This window comes from Haplochromis burtoni, unplaced genomic scaffold (assembly GCF_018398535.1).
Source record: "Haplochromis burtoni strain Fernald_Lab_line unplaced genomic scaffold, NCSU_Asbu1 Contig_19, whole genome shotgun sequence".
Lineage (NCBI taxonomy): Eukaryota > Metazoa > Chordata > Actinopteri > Cichliformes > Cichlidae > Haplochromis > Haplochromis burtoni.
The window spans coordinates 1947445-1970113 of record NW_024582380.1 but is presented as its reverse complement, the minus strand read 5'-3'; the positions used below and the strand labels follow the sequence as shown (position 1 = coordinate 1970113).

Sequence of the window (22669 nt, the reverse complement as noted above, 5' to 3'; positions counted from 1 at the left end):
TCTTTTGCACGTCTCTCCTGCTCTGTGTCTTGCTGCAAAAGAATCCTGTTGACAAATTGTTGGCTTTTGCGCTTCTGTCGCTAAGGAGTAAGTGTGCCATCTATTGGTCAGCTTTCCACAACCACCCACAGAAGAAGAAGATGAAGAAGGGGGAAAAAAAACAAGACAGGAAAAACAAATTTGAGAAAAGTGTGCACCAACCCTCACCGACACAATGATGAGACACACACAGTAAGCTAACTATAGGGCTGTCTGCTATGTGTGTTCTTGGGGATGACCTAGATTGAGAGTGCCGTCACAATAGACTCACAATTGCTTACTGTCTCCAGATGGTTCAATAGGCAAGCTTTCAATCGACTGCTCCCTCTGATACCATCTTTGCGCGCACCTGTGTGTGTGTGTGTGTGTGTGTGTGTGTGTGTGTGTGTGTGTGTGTGTGTGTGTGTGTGTGGATGCATGTCTGCATTATCTACAAGAAGGGACAGGCAGAGATAAGACGAAACGAAGGAAGAAAAAAGGGGAATTAAAAGGAAAAGTAGGAGAGAAATGAAGGTCAGCCCAATGAAAGAGGAGAGGGCAAGAGTTGGTGTAGCAGGGGAAAGAGAAAGGGGTGGGAGCACTCTTTTTGCTTCTCCCAATCCATCTCTTGTTTTCTATACCCCCACGCCCCCACCACCACCCTCACACATGAAAAATAAAAAAGAGCTGACAGTGGAGGCCGGGCAGCAGCCAAAGGTGTCAGCGCTTTCTTTTGACCAGGAGCGAGGGAGGGAGGAAAAGGGGAATAGCAGAAGCATAAAAAGGAAGAAACAAAGAAGCAGGGTGAGAGAAAAAGAGCGACGGGACACTTTAGGGGGTGAGAATGAGTCTGCCCCGGCAGCGAATCCTAAAGGCGCATCCCCTTCCCTCTGCAACTTTTACACTCCCGGCCCCTGTGTGTGCAAACGCTCGGCAAGCAGAGATAGAATTTGACAAGAAGGAAATTGATTCCCGGGCTTCGGATTCAGGTGTTGTGAGGTTTCTGCGGTGGGGATAAGGCCAACGCTGAGAAGCGTGCGATAGCGCCTACGTAATGCATTGGACTCGATCACAGATTCGTGCTGCGTGTATCATCAAAGCTCACATCACAGTATTCACGTATACGCGGGAAAATGCTGGTGCATTCCGCCGTTAACATTAACGTTATCTTCGATATTCAGACGCGAGCAGGCGATTCATCTCCGTTTTTTTCTCCCCACTACAAAGATTCTTTGAAGGCATTAAAGAGATCAAAACAAATCATTTACAACAAACAGAAAACATACCTGTCACCAAATAAATCGCTGAACTTTTGCAGTACGGTCTTTCTGTTTCCTTTTTTTCTTTCAGTTTTTTTTGGGGGGAGGAGGGGGAGTTGGATGGGGAGGAGGAGGAGGAGGAGACGCTTGGCAGCAGGCTAAGGAGGGAAGAGACGTGGGGAGAGTAAAGAGCTGACAAAGTGAAGAGCGAACACACTCGAGCAGCCTTATACCACCAGCACACAATAACACAACAGAGGACAAAAGAAGAGGAGAAGCGAAAGGAGAGCCATAGAGCATTCTCTTCAGAGAGCAATCTGTCACTTGCTCTCTGTGAGACGGTGTAAAGGCTTCCAAATAAAAGCTGAAGATGCTTTCCCCGTGAAAGATGGCTACGAGAGGTCGGGGGTTAAGAAAGCAAAAACAGAGAAGGATTTTTTGGGAAGGTGGTTTAATTGCCTGATTTGTAAGATTTTACCTCTGTTTGTGTGCCTGTTAACTAAACCCGCCACTCTGATGACCGTGCGTTTGATTCATGACTTAAATATAGAAGTGGCTGATTCTATTGATGCTACAGGATTTGCTGTCTAAATGACAGATCAGATTTAAGAGGGCTGGCCTCATATTTCTTCGCCTTGATGAGCCTTCATCTTGGGCTTTTTATTCATTCATTCATTCATTCATTCATTCATTCATTTATTTATTCATTTATTTATTTATTTATTTCCATCCTCCTTTTCCTCCCCTATATCCTCACTCTTCATCTCTCTGCGTGCAGCAATCAACTTGCTGGGTTTGACGTGGCAGCTGAAGCCATCCGATGGCCCCGTGTTGAACAACGGACTGGGAGCTGGTCTGCCTGTCAACAGCGATGTGGCCACACTGCCCTCTGGAGGGAGAGGTATGAACTGCAACACACACGCACCCCTCCCACACGTCTTTGCCTGAAGAAGCAGGCACTTTACATGTTTGGAAAAAAAAGAAAAAAGAAACTTAAAGGTTAAGGCTGCTAATGTTCTGCATTGTTTTTCCCCTAGCAACAGACCTCGTGAACATAACAAATTCAACAATAAATAGATCCTAACAAGTGCTGTTTGTGCAGCCAAAGCCTACTCGTTTCTTTCTGCCACAGAGCTCTGGTGCTCCTTCATTTTGATGAGGGGGACGCTGGAGTTTATTTTAAATCGCTTCCACCATTTTTTTTTATACCATTGTGGAGGTATTTCTCTAAAGCAGCATCCTAATTAGCATGCCAATTGCGTAAAATGAATCAACAGAAGTGACTTTAGTATTTTTAATGCATTTGTGAATATTTATGGCTTAGCTGGCTTGAGGCTGAATGCACCACTCGTTGCAGGAAAGTCAGAAAGTTTTGAAGGACAGACTGCCACATCTCTTGTTGCAAACAAGAAGAATGTCAGCCTTATCTTTTATGGCTTATAAATGCTATATCTGCTGTGTTAAATACTAAAACAGCCCAATAGCTTCTTTTTTCCCTCCCAACCAGACAGCCTCGCACACATAAATTATTTCTATAATTCATGACGCAGTAGTAGCTGTGCTGTCTGTGTATGCTGTTTAACCACTCTGCTGAGTTGTGTTGAGCTGGGTTTCAGTCAGCAGCGAGGTAAAGCTCCCCTCGCTCACCCCCTCTCTTTAAAGGCCCCCATGCGGTTTTTTCCATCTATTCTTCTTTCGCCTGCTCAATCTCGCTCTGCAACATACACAGCGTGTACTATAGGTATCTGTGGGCTGCTGCTCTGTGTCTGTATTCTGTATTAATGAGAGGACTGCTGTGTGTGTGACTGTCTGGGCCAGATGCCGCTGTTGTTTTTCCACATTGTTACTTTTATTTCTTTGCTATTCTGCGCACAGACGCGCGCTCACATTGCTGTCTTTTCCCTCTCTGGGCTCCAACATTGTGCTGTTAGATGACTGACCTGATTGCAGGATGTTTCTGTGTGCGGGCCTGTCTGCTTGGAAATCTGTGCTCTGCAGTTCTATCAGCCCTCTATCATTTCAGCCCAGACAACAGAGTCAACAGTCGTGCAGGCTTTGATACAGAGGCGTCATTTTGCATCCCGCATATCGCGCCTAACAGCGTTCGTTTTAGTATAAACTTTGAACAGTTTGCACAGCTAATGGTGCGTGTCCTCTATACCATTCAATGTTTGTGCCAGGTTATTCCCATTAAAGTGCGATGATTAACTATTGACTGTACCAATCAATGTCTGGAATCACAGATTATGCAGTTTCTTTCCCCTTTGCTCCAGGTCCATGGGCAGGCCGGAACAGCAGTATAGACTCAGGCAGCATCGAGGTTGGGAGGCGGGTGACCCAAGAAGTCCCTCCGGGAGTGTTTTGGAGGTCCCTGCTCCACCTCAGCCAACCACAGTTCCTGAAGTTCAACATCTCCCTCGGCAAAGATGCCCTTTTCGGGGTGTACATCCGCAAGGGCTTGCCTCCTTCGCATGCGCAGGTAAAATCTGTACAAGGACCATCATAATGAAAGAATAATCTTCATATTCATCTGAGTGGAGAATGTATTTTTAAAAAAGAAAGAAAGAAAGAAATGGGCTTGTTTCTTGGGACATCTTAAAATTCATTTGTGATTCATTGTAATAGTTGTTTGAAAAAACTAATTTAGACTAAGATTTACACTTAATTAAATTTCACAGTAATGTAACTTTTACTGCCTCTTATTAATTAGAAGCTACTCCATTAACAATGGATTCGATTTGTAGGAAGGGATAATTGCATTCAGATAGCTGTTTCACTGCCTGACCTGACTTCAGCTGGGGAAACTGCACAGTCGGGGCAAGTGTAAAAACACTCCCCTGCAATGCACACAGACACCCAAAGAAAACCCTGCGAGGAGCTTTGTGTTCCCTTCCTCATGCTTCACTGTCATTTGCCAGCTATCTTATTTACCAAATTCCTCAAGCATATAAAACCATGCCTCATTTTCTGAAGCCTGAAAAAGTGAACTTGCTCTCACACGTTTTCCTCTGCAGTACGACTATATGGAGCGCCTCGATGGGAAGGAGAAGTGGAGCGTGGTGGAGTCTCCACGGGAGAGGAGGAGTATCCAAACCGTGGTCCTCAATGAGGCGGTGTTTGTCCAGTACCTGGACGCCGGTGCCTGGCACCTGGCCTTCTACAACGACGGTCGGGAGCGAGAGACGGTTTCCTTCAGCACGAATGTCATGGGTGAGACAGAGTCGGCATCTGTCGCTGTGGGCGGAGAGGTGGCAGCGCGGCAGGGAAAAGCAGAACGGCAGTGAAAATGAGATTAGGCACCGGATTTTAGGAGCTGGTTAGAGAGAGGCACGCAGAAACTTTCTCTACCACTGGCGGCAAAGCAAGGCTGCTATTTTAGTCAAATAGATTCCCCATCAGTTACTCTGTGACTTTACACATTCACGACGTGCAAAAATGCTCCCCGGCAGCATGTGAACAATGTTGCCAATGCAACACAACCATAGTAACATTGTCAAGTAGGAAAGACTGCTCAGTGAGTTAAAAATGTACGTTTGCCAAAACATAGTTGGGCACGCTAATATGTCCAACAGTGTGACAAAAAAAAACAAAAAAAACCCACACACTTACATTAAACAACCTTCATCTTTGAGGTGGGTGAGGACCACAGTGTCACACGGCCCTGTAAACAGAATGATTTTAGGATCCTAACCAGATAATTTCGGTTGCATTCGAGCCAAAGGAGAACAAAAGGACAAAAGGCGGGGTTGGATGGAAAGAGTCAAGCGGAGTGAAAGAATCCTTCACTGTCAATAACGGAGGGGTAGAGCTTTCAGCAGTTGGAGTAGTGGCGAGATGGAGAGGCGGAGGCGGCAGGGGCAGAATGAGAGTGGAGTAGTTAGAGGGGGAGTTGGAAGAAAGGCCTAATGGTAGGGGCAAAGCCAGAATGGGATGAAGTGGAGTGAAGGACGGGAGGAGGAGCTGAAGAGGAGAATGGAAGAGAGGGTGGCATTAGGGTAAAGAGGGAGGCGAGGGGCTTTAGTTTTTTTTTTATTTAGGGGGGGGTGCATGGAGTAGGGGAAGTGTTAGGAGAAGCAGTGAGGCTTGGCTGTGTCATTCTTTGTGTAAGAAGGGTGGAAGTTGGAAGAAGCATATAGAACAGAGAGGATAAAAGTCCAAGTGTCCTCCTTGTGATTATGATTAGCACCGACCCCGTTCCTTCCCACCAAACTGTTTCTCATTTCTAGTGAGTAGGTTAGAAGGCAGATGGAGCAGCTCAGAGTCCAGCTAAAATCTGGCCTAGCTGCACCAAACATCCGCAGCTTGATGAAATATTAGTGACCTCGGTGGGGCCGGACATGAGTGAGGAGTGAGAAAGTGAGCCATGGATAGAAAAGGGTCGAAGAGAAAGAAGGAGAGTGGAGGGGGATACTCTTGTTTTCTATGAGCGGAGCATTGGTGGATCCCATCTCGTCAAAATGGCTGATTCATAATACATTCCTGCCACATTATGAAAAATGCAGACAAAAAAGAAACTCATGGAATCTTGGAGGAGGGCGTTTGATGTCTGTGCGACTGTGAGACTCGGCAGCGCTTCGACTCAATTTGTAGTATCTTAAAGAATGAATTGTGCCAATGGTTTAATGGAAGGCTTTGATGCTTGCCGTCACACTGTCTCACCCCTCGCCTCTCCCTCTCTCTGTCTCACTTCATCTTCTTCACAGATTCAGTGCAAGAGTGCCCGCGCAATTGCCATGGCAACGGAGAGTGTAATTCTGGTGTGTGCCACTGCTTCCCAGGATTCCATGGCATGGACTGCTCCAAAGGTATTAGCTGTTTACGAATGCGCTTCTTCCGTCGGAGCAAGGATGAAAAGGAAAAAAAAATCTGTCATTTCCGCTGTCTAATTAGATGAGCAGACACATTTCAGCTTCGTGCAAAAATAAAACATAAAAAAAAGGAGAAGAGGATTAAGAGTAGCAAGATGGTGCATGGCCTTAGGTGGAGCTGAGACAAGATGACTGATGATGAATGGCAGCTCCCCTAGCTAACGACTCCCTGGCTCTGTGCTCACCTGGGGTAGACAGCTTTGATGAATAGTTTAGTTACCTCTGCCTGTAATTACTCTTCATGTCATTGGCGCTCTCCAGCCCCTTAGCCACTCTATTCAACCCTCCTGCACGGTGGGATGTGGATCTGCGTGGGTGGGCGACGTGCACTTTTCGCCGCTTTGGCGATCTTTTAAAAAGCTTGCTAATTGTTTTTTTTTTCTTTGTTTGTTTGTTTGGTTTGTTCTTATGCGCAGGGTTTAATCTCTCCGTTTCTCTGTTCCTACAGCGGCATGCCCGGTCCTGTGCAGCGGCAACGGCCAGTACGACAAGGGCTCCTGTGTGTGTTACAGCGGCTGGAAAGGACCCGAATGCGACGTCCCTGTCACACAGTGCATAGACCCTCTTTGCAGCGGCCACGGCACCTGCACTGATGGAAACTGCGTGTGCTCCGTCGGTTACAAAGGGCCAAACTGTGCAGAGGGTGAGCGCAGGAGGTGTAATGGTGCATGTTTGTTTTTTTTTCTTTAAAACTGTTCTGTGTGATCGCTTTGAAAGTAAGGTGAAGCACAACAAACTTCACAGATTTACCCCTTCTAACACCAGTGAAGACAGCTTATCATGGCATAATCTTACGCTGACTGAGCGTCCATGTATACAGATGAAGTATGATGGCGCAGCCAAACATATCACAGATTTTATTAAGGGCTGAAATCGCTTCTATTGATCTTTGTTAAGAAGGATCAGCACGCCGCGATCGTAGTCATCAGAAAGCAAGGGAGAAAAAATAAAGGGATAAAAAGATGCTGAGGAGGGAGCTGGAGTCAGGGTGGTGAGAGGTGAATATGTATGAAGAAAGAGAGAATAGGTTGAGAAGAAGGAAAAGAGAAAGCAGCACGCCAGGGGTGAAGAAGAAGATCGGCAGAGAGGGAGATGCAAAGTGAAGAATAGAGATGAGTGGCAGAAAGAGTCAAAACATGGGGCCTGAGAACAAGGTCAGCATTTTCTCTCTTCTGCGCTTCATTTTTCTCTCCCACCCCGCCGATCCCCGATCTCCCTCTCATCCAATTTTTCCCCTTCTACTCCAGCCTCAAATCTGATATTCATCACAGCAGAGTCCCTCAAACAATTTACCTGAAGTGCCAGCGACATGAAAATCGATAACTGTGATCCGCCATTTCTGCCAGGCAAACAGAAATGGAGGGTCGAGGTTGTGTGCGAGGGGGCTGCTTTTATTAATACTGCGTGTGCGCCGGGGTCAATCATGCCCGAGGTGGTGGAAAAAGGGGGAGGAGGTGGAGGTGGGGAGAGCAGTGTCACAAAGAAGAGGACAAGATGAGAGAGAAAGAGAGAGAGGAAAATGCGAGTGACCGGGACAGAGCAATTGCGAGGAGGCCTGAGAAGGGGCGGGCGAGCGAGTGGGTGGGTGGGATGGGTGTGCGTATTGCCGGGAGGAGGTAATTTGTCAAATTGGTTTTCACTCACTGCTTGGACTCAGAGCTGCCTGTCAACCTGGCAGACTGACAGTGTCAGATTCTCCCCGTGTATTGGCACGATACACGCATACACACAAATCAACCACACACACACTTCTACATCCACACGGGCGAAAAGCTCACACCAAATGATGTGTCAGCGAAGCGCACTGCTCTTTCAGAGTGGAACGCATTTGCTGCTGTGCCCCAATTATAGACTTAGCTATTCATTATCGTGTGCTTTAATTGCTTTAGTAATACGTCTGGTAACATTTTACTTTATTTCATTATCTTTTTATAAACACAGAGTGAAATGATGTCCTCTGTCACGTCTGTTTTTTTAAAAAACAACCATTAATTTGTTTTTGTCGTCAGCTCTGTAATGACATTTTTTAGTTTGTTTGTTAATTTCTTTTTTTCTGCTTTTTTTCTTTTAAATTGGTGTATTGCTGGCTTAATCCAGTGGACTGCATGGATCCAACATGTTCCAACAATGGCATCTGTGTGAACGGGGAGTGCCACTGTAAACCAGGCTGGGGAGGACTCCACTGCGAACTGCCCAGGGCCCAGTGCCCAGATCAGTGCCATGGCCACGGTGCCTTCATACCAGACACTGGGCTGTGCAGCTGTGACCCCAACTGGATGGGACCCGACTGCTCCATGGGTGAGTGTGATTGTAAAGCTGGTTCAGCTGCGAGAGTCAGATACATCGGGTAAAAATGGGGGTTGTGGGTTTGAAAGTTGGAAAGAAATAACTGCTGATTACCCTTTGTCCAAACATATTTCGCGGTCCCAGTATGGCTAATTAGTTTGCCATTTTATTTCATACTGTTCTGGTTTTCGAGCTACACTTGGACCAAATCTACCAAATCGTAAAAAAAATAAATAAAAAAAAATTACAACATGCTCAGAAACAGGGTACAACAACTGTTGTGGTATCGAAGCCAAATTGGAACATGCAGGAATAAAAATGTGGCAAGTTTGTACTATCAAGACTATATAAAATTATCTCTCTCAGTAGACTGTCAGTGACAGTATGGTAATGACAGATTTTTATGGTTATCAGGGTAGTGCTTAAAATCCTAATTTGGGAAAGGCAGAACACTTTTATTTATATACCAAACTACAGTACTCTGGGTTTTGCATAAAAGGAATATGAATAAAATGACTCTGTCCCTGTGTTCTGACACATATTAAACATGGCTGGGCTTTCAGAGCATGTATAAGTTGCATCTACGAACCAAAAGCTTGGGCTTCAAACTGCTCGAAACTCCTTAATGATCCAAATACGGTCATGTTGGATACACTGTTTGAGTGCAGAAGCCCCGCCCACCTGCTGTTCAGACCTGCTGTTTATAGGGTCAGCCAATAAGAAAATACAAGCACTTGAAATTTATAATGTTTAAACAAGGTAGCTGTAACACATCTCAGTTCAGGCCAAAGTAAAACTTTTTTTAATCTTGTAGACTCGAAAGACTGTATGACCCAAGAGGTATGATTAGGCTGCATTCAGTGAGCTACTCAGAAATGAGGTAGGAATCCTAACTTTGTTAAGCCTTCGTGATTACTATCAGAATTTTTTTAATTGGTTATGTATTGCTCTGGGAGCCAATTCTGTGATTCTAGTACCGCGGAGATAATGGCATGCTAGTTCCAAGGCTTTCATAAGAATGTATTGGAGGTGTTCTTGCACTGCGGATAGTAACACATACAGTTTACCAAGATGGGATAGGAGGTTTCACAGTTCTTTATCTCAATAAAATGAAGCCGTTAAGCTTCCACTTTAGAAAGTAAGACAGCCACCTCCGTCATGCCAGCCTGGGAACGCTTCCTCAGGAGCACGACGAGAGCTCCAGCATTTGTTATGAGAGAAGCAATGCTTAACTTTAATAAAGACAACATTGTTTCACACTGCAGGATCCCTCAGCAAGTGTGTATCAAAACGTCTGTACATACCGCGTTCCCTGCACACCAGGGGGTCCTGAGCACACAAGCGGGATTGTCACATTTCGCCACATGCACTGTCGCCGACTGCAACATCTGAGCCTCTCAGACAGCGACTGTAATAGAAGCTCAGGAAATAAACCCTGTTGTTGCACTACTATAACTACTGATTTTAATTAAAAATACATGACAGAGAGTTGTGTTTTCATGTAATGTGGATTTGATTGTTTTGAAGCTCAAGGTTCTCTCTTTTTGCACTTGCCGATGTGATTTGAAATCAAATGCAGACACATTTATGTTTTCTAGCTTCAAAAATTGACTAAAAGGATTGAAAATGAAGTTTTTGCAGATATTTTTTTCAGATACCACCATATTTACAGGCATTTCAAGTTAGGAACTGGTACTTTGTAACATTTGCTATTATGTTATTCATGAAAAAGATCATATATGTATCTGAACAGCAACCATGTTCACTGCCCAGTAGTGTCCATTATGAATACATATAGTCATGTGTTCCTGTGAAAAACTAAGTGCACCCTTACTGCTTCCATTGGAGTAAAGAGGGTAAGTAGCAGCCTGGAGCTGCTAATCAAATGCACCGGATTAATTGATCATCTGCAAATATAAGCACGTCTATAAAAGCACGTCTTTGCCGTTTCCTGCACTGGAGAATTCAGATCTTCCCAGGAGTAAATGTCTCAGCAAAATTACCTCAAGGTCACATCATGCAATGCTTAGAGGAATTCCAAAAAAACTAAGAGCTACATCTCAGACTCTGCAGACCTCAGTTAACATGTTAAATGTTAAAGTTTGCGAGAGTACAAATAGAAAAAGTCTTAATAAGACTGAACACTGTGATTGGCCTATTTAGAAAGATTGCCAGGAGAAAGCCTCTTCTCTCTAAAAAGGATATGGCAGCACAGCTTAGGTTTGAAAGGCTGCATCTGAACAAACCACAAGACTTCTTGTGTCTTTTCCACTGAAGAATCGATGTGGAGATGTTTGGCAAATCCAAAAATCAACTGCCAAGTGTGGTGATGGAGGCATGATGACTTCAGGCTGTTTTGCAAAACAAGCCTGTCATCAAACTGAAAGGACAAGGACCTGGTCACCTTGTAGTCACTGAGTTGCCCATGACTCTGTGTAGAGTCTAGAGTCAAATTTCCAACACCTGAAGTTTGACCCAAACTGGTCCGTGATCCAAACTTACCAGTAAATCTGCGGCAGAATGGCTGAAAAAGCAAAGAATCAGGATGCTCCAGTGGCCCAGTCAAAGTCCAGACGTCAAGCCGACTGAAAAGCTGTGGGGAGACCTTAAGACAGTTTAAATGAATGCCTGCAAACCTCAATGAACTGAAGCAAAGTTGCAAAAAAATTCCTCCACAACAATGTGAACGACTGAGTCATACAAAACACAATTACTTCAAGTTATCATTGGTTAAAAGCTTTTGAATCAAGAGCTGTATTTGGTTTTTCACGTGACTGTATATGAAATTTTAGAATACTAAAAATAATAAATACAGGAAACACTGACTTTTGAGTCTAGCACCGTTTGTTTGTGATCCAAATCTTTTCTCCTTCAGAGGTCTGCTCAGTGGACTGTGGAACCCACGGAGTGTGCATGGGCGGAGCCTGTCGCTGTGAGGAAGGCTGGACCGGTGCAGGCTGTGACCAGCGTGTGTGCAACCCTCTCTGCATCAAACATGGAACCTGCAAGGACGGGAAGTGCCAGTGTCACCAGGGCTGGAACGGAGAGCACTGCACCATCGGTGAGTGTGTTCCCGTGAGCGTGTGTCTGGAGGTGTGTGTTTGACGTGCGTGCCTGTGTGTCAACACGTGGGTGTGCACAGAAACACCAGCACCCAGTCAGACTAAAATGGCAGCTCCTTTATACTTTCTTAAAGGAATTTGGAAATCAGAAGTGGAAGCAGGAGGAAGGCCATGGGGAATTGAAGAAGGGGCTGACGTAGAAGGTGGGCGAGCAGAGAGAAGAGGTGCAAACTTCTTAGAAGTGGGGGTGGGAGATTACACAAGAGCAGGATTTAGCTGTTTTATGCTGCCTCTCAACTGCAGACCCCAGGAGTTTTAGTTTTTATGGCCTTTGAAACACCAAAGTTATGTGATGAAAGGCACAAAACAAAATCCCCACTTCACCTCACTGCGATCAAAAAATAACTCTCACTTTGTTTATGGTGTGTGCATGCACACAGTTGCGCTAGAGTGTGAGTGAGCGTTTTTGTCAGTCAATCACTGTCTCATATTGACATCACTGTCACTTTGGATGGATGAGTGCCAGATTCCTTTGATTCACCGTCAGTGCTTTGAGACACAAAGTCTCATTTCCTTGTCACCAAAAGCACTGTGATTGCAATCTGATACACACACACCAAACAAAACACCAATATATATATATATATATATATATACACACACACGCACACACCTACACACGCATAGGCACATACATATGCGCAGGGGAATAACAGTTTATGATCTCCCGATTTCCCCCATCAGAAAGTAGGGCAGCTTTGACTGCACCATCAGCCCAAGATGAAAGAGTTATCAGGCCTCAGCTTGTTGCAAAGCACACTTCACTAGCACCAGACACTCTCAGCGTTAGCTTATCTCAGCTTGCCTGTTATTCATTTCAGCTCTGCATGATGTTGCTTGCATTTCTTTCAGAAAAAAAATACTCTCCCCATCTCTTACCTTTTGCACATTTTCTCCCACTGCAGACCATGGGAGCATGGTTGACAAAGCAGGTACCGTATCTGACTCTGGTGTTTTGTTTCTTAGCCTGTGGTGGTAGAAGCTAGCTGCTGCATTTGTGGGTTCTTGGCCTGGCTTGGCTCTGTAGACTCTGTGGTGCTATCTGTCCGTAGATTAGGGCTCCAGCCTCAATGATGACTCCCTACATGTAGTGCACTCCCATTACAGCAGTGGACTACAGCAGGGGTTAGCTGTCATTGAGCCTTGATGTGTTGTGGGGTACCGTAGAGCCTAGTGTGGTATCAGCAGTGTCGAGGGGCTGTGCTGTGAAAAGTGTGATCGTGCATGCGTGTGAGCGTGTTCTCCTTAATATTTCCAACGTGGAGCCTGGAAACACAAAAAAAAAACACTCAGGTATTCCACTCATGTGTTGTGTAAACACAATCTGCTTCACACGAGGAGAAAATAATGAAAGTTGTAAAAAAGTTTGGAGGTAATTGGTGTATTTCATAACCCAATGATGCAGGTCCTCAATGTGGTGTCAAATACATACAGAACTGTTAAGTGTGTGTGTGTGTGTGTTTACATTTGGGTTTGTGTGGCAAGTGTCGTGGCCATGGCAGAGTGGCTGCTAAATTTATTTTGTGCACGTGTGTGTGCTTGATTATGCTTGTGTGACTGAAAGGGCCTACAGTATTAATTTAAGAATTTCTGATATTCAACATCCCCGCCAAAACCAAACCAAAGCAAAAAAATATGCCGTTTAGTCAGATCACTCAATAATAAACAGAATAACAGCTGAGGTTAACACACAGAGACGAGTTTGGGTCTGAGGTGAGTTGTCTCACACGCACAACAAGAATGCTTAATAGATAGCCCCACAGCTGAACCTCTGCCGGGTTGCACGGAGCGGCACAGATTGCCTGACAGTACAGGTCCCTGGAGCACCGTTGAGAGTGTCCTCTCACCCTCTACGCTTAATGGAATAGCTCTCATTGTTTTATGAAGAGCCAACCCAGAGAAAAGGTAAATTGCAGGGTTAAAAAGGGAGCAAGAGGCAGGGCGCAAAAAAAAGAAAAAGGAAGAGACGGAGCCAAAGGGAAGCAGAGAGGCAGGTCAAAGAACAATTTGGGATAAAGCAATCAATGTAATTTCAAAGGTAGCTTGTTAAGAATAGGAGAAGCAGCTAAGTGGGGTATATTTGAGAAAGTACAGCGTTATCTGGTCCATCTATGAGCTCTGATCGCGGATTTATGGCTGTGACCTTTACTTCATGACCTTTAAAGGAGGCAGAGCTGGGTACAAGGGGAATGGAGAGAAAGGTGGAACTTTTCAGTACAATGTCTCGACTTACTTTCTTTCATACACTTTGTTCTCATTCTATCTGTCTCTATCTCCGCCTGCCTCCCTCTCACTTCATCCTTGGAGTCCTACACGATATCTTTCGAGTCATATGCCCCACCATCCACACCCACAGACACTGCACACCACATAATGTGTGTGTGTGTGTGTGTGTGTGTGTGTGTGTGTGTGTGTGTGTGTGTGTGTGTGTGTGCTCACCCATAACCCAAGGCAATTTCTTCTCCTTTTTAGGAGGATTTCATCAGAGTCCAACCACATTACTGGGGAGGGTGGACTTAATAGTTTCTGAAATCCCACTTTATTCTAGTTAGTATGAGGGGGTATCGACTGGGTCCTGGCATTAAAGAGAGAGGAGCCTCGTGCCGGCCTGCCCAGGCAAGCCAATCAATGCCCGCTATGGATTGTCCTGTCCGGGTGCTTCATAAGTATTTGGCTGCTTTTAAATGGCAACTCCATTTAACAGGCAATCACTGCTAACTGCCTTTGTTCCCCGAGCTCAATACTTGGGGACAATCTATTCCAGGCTGACTGTTAATACAGCATCATGAGCAGTCCCCTGATGCAGAAAATGGTCATAATTAAAGATAAAACCTTTGATTTGAGTCTTCGTGTTGAACTGAGTAACGTTGTTAAGCTCGCCCGGCTCCCCACCTCTTCCACCACAAACAAGATGGTGCGCCGTCTTTCTCTAAAAGTCCTTTGTTGACTTTCCCCCCTCATCGTCTGTTGGTTGAGACATATGATAAAATGCCAATCGGGGTGAAATGCCTGTTAATTTAGCCGCTGCCACGGTTTAGATTGCACTATTTGTATTCATAATGCATGGCTTTATTGATGCAGCGATTTGTTAGAGGGCAAAATTCTACAGTGCAACTTGAGTGAAAATATGTTCATTAATCTACTGAGCAGGACTCAGTGAAAAGCATTTCATATTCATAATCTCTTACTGGGTTATTTTGTCCTTCCTCACTCTGTCGGCACAATAGTACCGAGTGAGAAATGTCAGGTCATATCTCCAGGGTGTGTCGTGCTAGGCGTGTGCGTGCGTTTGCGAGCGAGAGCCTTTTCGTGCATGCACGTATTGTTTTATCAGTCAACCCTTTTCTTTGCCTTCGTCTCCCGTGGGTAGACTTAAGAGTGTCGCACCCCGCTCCCTCATTTGTTTAAGAGGAAATCACTGTGACAAGTTTGTTTGGGGCTCTTTGTGCTGCTGGAGAAAACATTGTCATTGTGTGTCATCATGCCTTTTTTTTCCCCACCCCTCCCCTCCTTGATAGATTATAATGTGGCAAACAGACAGTTTTGCATTAGAGAGGTGGGATTTAGAAAGATACGGAAAAGATGTAAGGGAAGCCAGGAGTTAAAGGCTTTTTTTTCCCTTTAAATGGGATTGATGGGGTACGTTGTCTCAGCATGGGTGCAAATTATCAAATGGAATCGAGTGATTTTTTAAGAAAAGTTTTGATTTTGTGGCATTTAGGAGATATTAAATGGTCCCAATTTGGTGAAATTGTCTTAATATAGGAGTCAGTTAAAAGGAAGAAATGAACATTTTGTGGAAAATTGATGTAGTCTCAGGCCTATCTGTTCATCACGAACGACCAGCCATTTGGCTAAGATTAGCATCAAGCCAGGAAAAAGCTAGCTTCGCTGTACAATGTGCAAAACTGTCTCACTCTGGTCCACAGTTTGTCTTTGTCCTGTCTTCCTCCCCTCACCCCTAACCAGTCGCAGCAGATGCCCCCCCCCCCCCCCATCCTGGTTCTGCTGGAGGCTTATTCCTGTTAAAAGGGAGTTTTTCCTTCCCACTGTCACCAAGTGTTTGCTCATAGGGGGTCATCTGATTGTTGGGGTCGTCTTATTGTAGGGTTTTTGCCGTACAATATAAAGCACTTTGAGATGATTGTTGTAATTTGGCACTATACAAAAAAAATTAATTAATTGAATTCAAAACAACTTATTACACGGGGTTATACATGAGGCTTGTTTGTGCCCTATAGCGCTATAACTTTCTGGATTTTCTCCTGGATTCCTGGCCAACACGCAGTCACAACACTCCAGGAAGTCTCTGCTGCCTGGCAAGAAATAATCCCACACATACCTTCCTGTAAAATGACAAAATGCAAGTTTTCGCACTCCACTTTTAGCATATAACATGTTATTTTGTGCAGTTTTATCAGAACTGATTGATGGATATTATAACATAAGTGCCAAGTTAGCTGTTTCCCTGCTTCCAGTCTTTATGTTAAGATAACTGGCTGCAGTTTACAGCCTCACATAGAGAAATATGGCATGTATAAAGCATACACATATATATAGCATATATAAATATGTATATATGATATAAGCCTCCAAACGTTACCAGATAATATTAAAGTGAGAAAATGGCACTTTCCTCTATAATTGCAAATTCCCTTATCCAGAGCACCTCAAAACGTCCGCTCAGCCTTGCCTTAAAGTCACTCCTGAGTTGAGGGTGCCCTTGCTATGCTAGTTACAGAACTTACTTGGCTCCAGGGTCGTAGATTCTGGTAAGGGTTTTTTGCATACGCCGAAGCGAAGGTTTATTAGTTCATGGACTGCCACCACACAGACACACGCATGCACGCACACACTCTGTCAAGCATAATCTCATTCTCTCATGAGAAAGCATCACTCTCAGGCCATCAGAATCCCATTACCTACACTGAATCATAAGTAAGAGAGAGAGCGTGAAACTGCACCCGAGAAAGAGAGAGAGATGATCGGGTTGGGCTCCATCCAGTAAGTGAATAAAGTGATCTATCCACCTCGGTCCACACACACATATACACATACTAGGAGGCATCCCTCAGGTGCAGAGACATAAAGATGGAAAGGTGTGCATGGAAACTGACCTCCTGATTGGAATTGATTCCTGAACAATCAGCACTGGCAGTATGCTACCATTATTTGGTTACCACACTGAGTGTGACTCATTGATCTATCATTACCATATGAGCATATGTGTGCGTGCATGTGTTTGTGCGTGCGTGTGTGTGTTTTCATCTGTGCATCATTAATGATAAAACAAACATCACCTTGTTTCTCTCCCTCCCCCCCTCCCTCTCTCCTCTCCTGTCCTGTCCTCTTCTCACAGATGGCTGTCCTAACTTGTGTAACGGTAACGGCCAGTGCACCATGGGCCAGCAGAGTTGGCATTGTGAATGTCAGACGGGGTGGAGGGGCCCTGGTTGCAGTGTTGCCATGGAGACCTCCTGTGCCGACAACAAGGACAACGAAGGAGGTGAGTTTGGGTGGGGGGGCGTATAGTGCCTTAAGAATTCAATTAGCAAAATCTGCTTCTTCAAAGAAATAAAGGATGATGGAGAAAATAATAAATTAAACAAAATATAAAATTAAGGTCTCCTGAGAAGAGCCTTGATTGTGGATGGCAAAATTAAACTTTCCTAAGTGAAAGAAACAGATTATTCAAAGCTTCTTCTTTTTTTTTCGCGTCCCTTAGAGCATTTATCATTGCTCTTCTTCTATCAGATGGACTGACAGACTGCATGGACCCAGACTGCTGCATCCAGAGTCCCTGCCAGAACAGCCCCCTGTGCCGGGGCTCCCGGGACCCTCTGCTAGTCATCCAGCAGAGCCCGATGTCCCAGCCACGAGTCCGCTCCTTCTACGACCGCGTCAAGATGCTTGTGGGACGGGACAGCACCCACATCATCCCTTTGGAAAACCCGTTCAACTCCAGGTATGGCAGGAAATTCAACCGCTAGCAACTAAGGCCATATCTTAAGACTGTGACACAAAAGAGCCGTTCACAGAAACATTACAGATCTCATATTTTAAAATATGAGAATAATATGAAGTCACCAGTGAATATCTATACATACAGTGTAGTGATACTGTTCTACGCCCCACAAACTAGCAATACAAGCCAATAATGAAAGTAGGAATGCAGGATAAAAGCTTTGATCATCTACATTTACTTTGTCTTTCGTTGGTGTTGCAAACACTGTAACATTGTGTGGAGACTGTGCATGACTGCAAGTTTGCATTTCAGGCGAATCTTAAAAGATTTGACATTTAAGTGAAAAAATACGAGCCGTGGAAAATTTCCAATCTTTAGATTTCCAAAAACAAATATCAAATAGACTTTGAAATGGTTCGTACAGCTAGCCAAGACCTTAACAAATCCCACAGCCAATTGCTGGCAAGCCAAGATTCCCCATAGATGTAGAAGAGCTGTGAAGCGCTGTCCACTGTGTTGATTTTCCTCCGAATATATTTACACATGCTGACATCGGACGTTTCAAAGAAAATAACTTATCAAAGCGACGCTACCCTGAAATGTTTAAATGTTAATCTGCGTCTATTAGTTCTCGAGAATGCAATCTCTCGCCCGTACGTAACAATACGTGCACATCCCATCTATATTGTCATGGTTTGTTTACGTGATTGACACGAGCTCATCTAGACGGTGGGGGTAGCTGATTGTTTCTAATTAATGAGTGGTGGAAGAGCAGGGCAATAATTGAATGGGCAAATTGGATGATTGAAAGATGGAGAGATTAATCAAATCAGATGATGGATGGTTTGGGAAGACTGGTTTGACAGGCTGACTTTCGCTCCCCTCACTTGTGTCTCCTCTGTCTTCTTCCAGCTTGGCATCTCTAATTCGGGGTCAGGTGTTGACTACAGATGGAACCCCTCTGGTGGGGGTGAACGTGTCTTTTGTCAACTATCCCCACTACGGATACACGCTGACACGGCAGGATGGAATGTATGTACAACAGCCACCCAGCACTCCTTGCTGAAATATGGAAACTACCTCACCACATAGGCTCTGTTATTAAATCAGATTTGATTAGATTAGGTTAGAAAACTGATCCCACGAGAAGGCAGTGCTGTTGGTGGAATAAATAATTAGATACATGAAAGAAAAGAAGATTTCAAATAGCAGAGGAGTAAATGTATGTAACAAGAACAACACAACTGAGGATTGTAACACTAGAATCTTCTCTGAAGTGAAACTGCTAAAAAGAAAAACACATGTACCTTATAGCAAATGCAGAGGAAGAAAGGGAAAAACAAAGTGCATAACGCAATGTAGGGTTTAAATTCTTCCTTCTACTTCATTACCTCTTACTTCTTCCTCCTGTTAAACTTGATTTGATTTCGTGATTTCACATGTGATTTTCTTTTTCACTGTAGCGATCAAAGCAAGGTTGAATCAAAGCCTTAACAGCTTAATTTTTGAATTTCTTAGGTTTTTTTTCTTCTTTGATAGCCACTTTCCAAACATATTTAGTTAAGTCATCTTACATGTCTTTTTAGTTCCTCTGCAGGAATTCCAGCTTCTCGGCTGCTTTGATTTGACTTCTCTGTCCAATTTCCCCCCCAACAACTTCTATTGAATTTAAGTCTGGCTGACATCTCTAACATGTTATTTCAAAATTTGATTCACTGGTTCTTCAGCCTGATCTCCACGCATTAAAAATACATTTTTCTCCTCTCCCTGTCTTCTGTCATATTCTTTAAGCAATCGCCTTTTATCATTTGTTTCTTTGCAGCGTTTTCTTCGAGAAATATGCAAACTTCTTGTAATGTTTAATTGACCTTGAATTCCAGACGCGGTCTTCAATGAACACGTCTGCGTCTGGTCTTGTTTGGTCTCGCGGATTCTATGTTATTTTCTCGCAGCTCTTCACGCAGCTCTGGCCGTTTCCCATAAGACGTGTCAATTGTGTGCGTGTGTGTGTGTGTGTGTGTGTGACCTTTTCCTCTACTAATCATTAACCTACAGCTGTTACCCATAATTTAGTGACAAAGGGTAAAAGGATAACATCTAATAAAATCACTTCTGTTATGAGACGTGTGTTCTAACGTCGCCTTGTTCATATTTCAGAGCAGACCGATGGCTAGGTTGGCCTTCAACTTGTCACCTTGTTGTGGTCTGTGTACTGTTTTTTTGGACCGTAATTAATAATGTCGGAATATTTATTTCAGGTGTTTTGTTGTTGTGGAGTAATTGCTGTGTTAAGCTCTGTTTAGGTCTAAGTAACTTGGCCTGTCCATCCACCACGGCACTCCCCATGTATACCTCATTCCCGTCCTCTTCTCGCAAACCTCTCCAGGTTTGACCTGATAGCTAATGGTGGTGCATCACTGACCCTTCGGTTCGAGCGCGCCCCCTTCCTGAGCCAGGAGCGCACCGTGTGGCTGCCCTGGAGCCAGTTTTATGCTATGGACACTCTGGTGCTTAAGACAGAAGAGAACACGATCCCAGGCTGTGACCTGAGCGGTTTCGTCAGGCCTGACCCACTTGTGATTGCATCCCCTCTCTCCTCCTTCTTCAGCTCCAAGCCAGGGGAGAAACCCATCATACCGGAGACACAGGTGCAGTACCACTGACCTCTGGCTGCCGGCTAATCTTCCTTCTGGTTCCCTCGCTCTCTTCCCACTCTCCTGTATGCTTATCTTTTTGTAGCTCTCTTTCTCCTTCCGCTTCCATAGTTCCCCCATTTTATTCCCTCTTTCCTATTCCTTTATTTCTCCCATTGTTTTTTTGCCATTTCTTGTCCTTCAGCCATCAGTGGAAGCGTGACCCCCATTACTCCCTCTTTCTCTAATCCTCCCTAATCCCTCTCTCCCGCCATCCTCTCTTTGTCTTCCAGGTGCTGCATGAGCAGATCGAGGTGCCTGGCACAAGTTTAAAGCTGTGCTACCTAAGCTCCAGGACCCAAGGTTATCGCTCCCTCCTCAAGGTCACCATGACTCCAGCTGTGGTGTCCATGGGCCTTCTGAAGGTTCACCTGATGGTCGCGGTGGAGGGCCACCTCTTCCAGAAGTGGTTCCACGCCTCGCCCAACTTGGCATATACCTACATCTGGGATAAGACAGATGCATACGGGCAAAGGGTCTACGGGCTTTCCGAAGCTGTCGGTAAGTGGAAGGGATGGATGGAGGAAAAGCTGTGCTGGCGGGCACAGATCATTTTTTTCTCCCAGCCTTGCACACCCTGAATACATTAGACACTTTACCACTAAGACAGCACTGGTTATGACAGAGGGAGTGGGGCTAATTAGTGAGCCTGAAGGAGAGATAATACACCAGAAACCCAGCTTGGATCCACTTCGCAATATGGCCCCAGTGAAGGGCTCTTTTTTTTTTTTTCATATGTCTATTTTTCATTGAAGCCGCGTTTGGTTCAGTCAGCCAGCCGTAACTGTGGTGAAGGGTTATTAACCATCAGGAGGAGTTAGCAGTTAACTACTGGAGCAGCAAGCAGGAGTCCAGGGGAGCCTCAGTGCTATTACATTCTGCTGTCACAGTCGCTCACAGATGCTGTCAGCCAAACACTGCTGTCAGGCCACAGATGCAGTGGACATCTGGGGCTTCAGTGTGGAGGGGCACACTGTTTGGAAAATTGCATTCGCTGAAAGATCTTAAATGTCCCTTGAGTAGGAGCAATTTTCCAATTCCTGGAGAATATAAAGGACATACGTGGCTGATGATTAGGTTATGTTTTGCTAAGCATAGATACAGACACAGGTATACTGCATTACTGCTTGTAGTGAAGCTGAAAATGTGCTGGCAGCAGCACTCTCTTTAACTCAGGAGGGAGATGATGTGTTAACACACTTTTTTCCCTTTAACAAGCAGGAACACAACAGCACACCCATGAAAAAAACCCAAAAACAAGCACGTAACACAAACACTCTCTGAGTAGTCTTCAAAAATACACCTGATCGCAACTAATTTCCCTTAATTGTTCAATTTATTTACTCAAATTAACCGTGGCTCAGTCAGGACGCGAACACGATCAGGGCATTATTTTTCCACGAGCAAAGTTTTTACTGTTGCAGCCAGCGTGGCCTGCAGGTTTAAAGGGCAATCTTTCCAATTAGCAAGCTTTTTAATTGATTTAACAGCATGCCAGAGTGTTAGTAAGGTGCGAGTGCAGGTTTTGGTACAGGTGCTAACTAGCTTCTCTGTGTTTCACACCTTAAATGAACTTGGGAGATTATATTTTGATGAAGTTTCACAGCCTCTCTTCCTATGTTGTTTCTTAAATGATTCTTTGATGTTTTCTCATCCCTTTATTTTGAACGTTCCCCTCCACCCAACCCCACCCCTCTCGTTTCTCTTGCCTCTACTCTTTCCTGCATGTAGTGTCAGTGGGCTATGAGTATGAGTCATGTGCCAGTCTCATCCTCTGGGAGAAGAGGACGGCCCTCCTGCAGGGCTACGAATTGGATCCCACAAATCTGGGTGGCTGGTCGCTCAACAAGCACCACATACTCAACACACGCAGTGGTACGTATACACACACACTTACACACTCATAGTTATGCAAAAGCCTTTTCTGTTTGTCCCCTGTTTTGCCTTCCAGTTTATATTTAGCCCGTTCCCTGTGTGTAGCAGGTTTACAGTACACAATGTGCTATTGTCTTGGTGGTGATGGTGGAGAGGGGTTAGACCACACTGCGCTTCCTCTAGTTGAAGTTGCCAGACTTTACCTGTCAGTGAGGATTTTCACAGGAAGTGTTGTCTCACCTAGTTTGACTCCCTCATCCACTAAAAGTGTGCACCGACCAATCAGCAGCAGCTACTAAAACAGAGACAGGTGGTGTGGTTGGCAGAGACACCTTTGCCAAAACTTAGTTCGGGATCGCTTGAGTGGTATTCCATAAGCTGTATATAAAAGATAGATGATCTCATCTAGTGGTTTGTGAACTCCAATTGTGAAGTCTTAATTTAAGCATTATGGCCATTGCTGTGTTGGCGCAGGATCAGCTAGTGCCAGTAAGCTTGGTTACCAAGTCCGTGTCGTTTCCTCGAATAGACAGAGATAAATGTGAAATAATACTAGAATTTCATTCATTAAAACTGGAACCTC

General features: G+C 44.7%; 1 protein-coding gene across 8 annotated transcripts in view; it reads left to right on the top strand.

Annotated features, from left to right (window-relative positions):
* The window catches only part of tenm2a (teneurin transmembrane protein 2a), a 221406-nt gene that overhangs the window by 182405 nt on the left and 16332 nt on the right, over window positions 1-22669 (top strand). For 3 of the 8 annotated variants that reach the window (XM_014331865.2, XM_042218471.1, XM_042218474.1), the window contains 14 exons: window positions 2056-2178; window positions 3551-3756; window positions 4292-4487; window positions 5981-6082; window positions 6594-6788; window positions 8243-8443; window positions 11307-11492; window positions 12459-12485; window positions 16913-17059; window positions 17308-17518; window positions 18431-18550; window positions 19905-20166; window positions 20445-20712; window positions 21943-22086. In XM_014331865.2, the coding sequence (XP_014187351.1) occupies window positions 2056-2178; window positions 3551-3756; window positions 4292-4487; window positions 5981-6082; window positions 6594-6788; window positions 8243-8443; window positions 11307-11492; window positions 12459-12485; window positions 16913-17059; window positions 17308-17518; window positions 18431-18550; window positions 19905-20166; window positions 20445-20712; window positions 21943-22086 (2388 nt within the window). Of the gene's footprint in view, window positions 1-451; window positions 1724-2055; window positions 2179-3529; window positions 3757-4291; window positions 4488-5980; window positions 6083-6593; window positions 6789-8242; window positions 8444-11306; window positions 11493-12458; window positions 12486-16912; window positions 17060-17307; window positions 17519-18430; window positions 18551-19904; window positions 20167-20444; window positions 20713-21942; window positions 22087-22669 lie in introns of those variants that run through there. The other 5 variants (XM_014331864.2, XM_005916486.2, XM_042218473.1 and 2 more) reach the window with 3 other exon arrangements.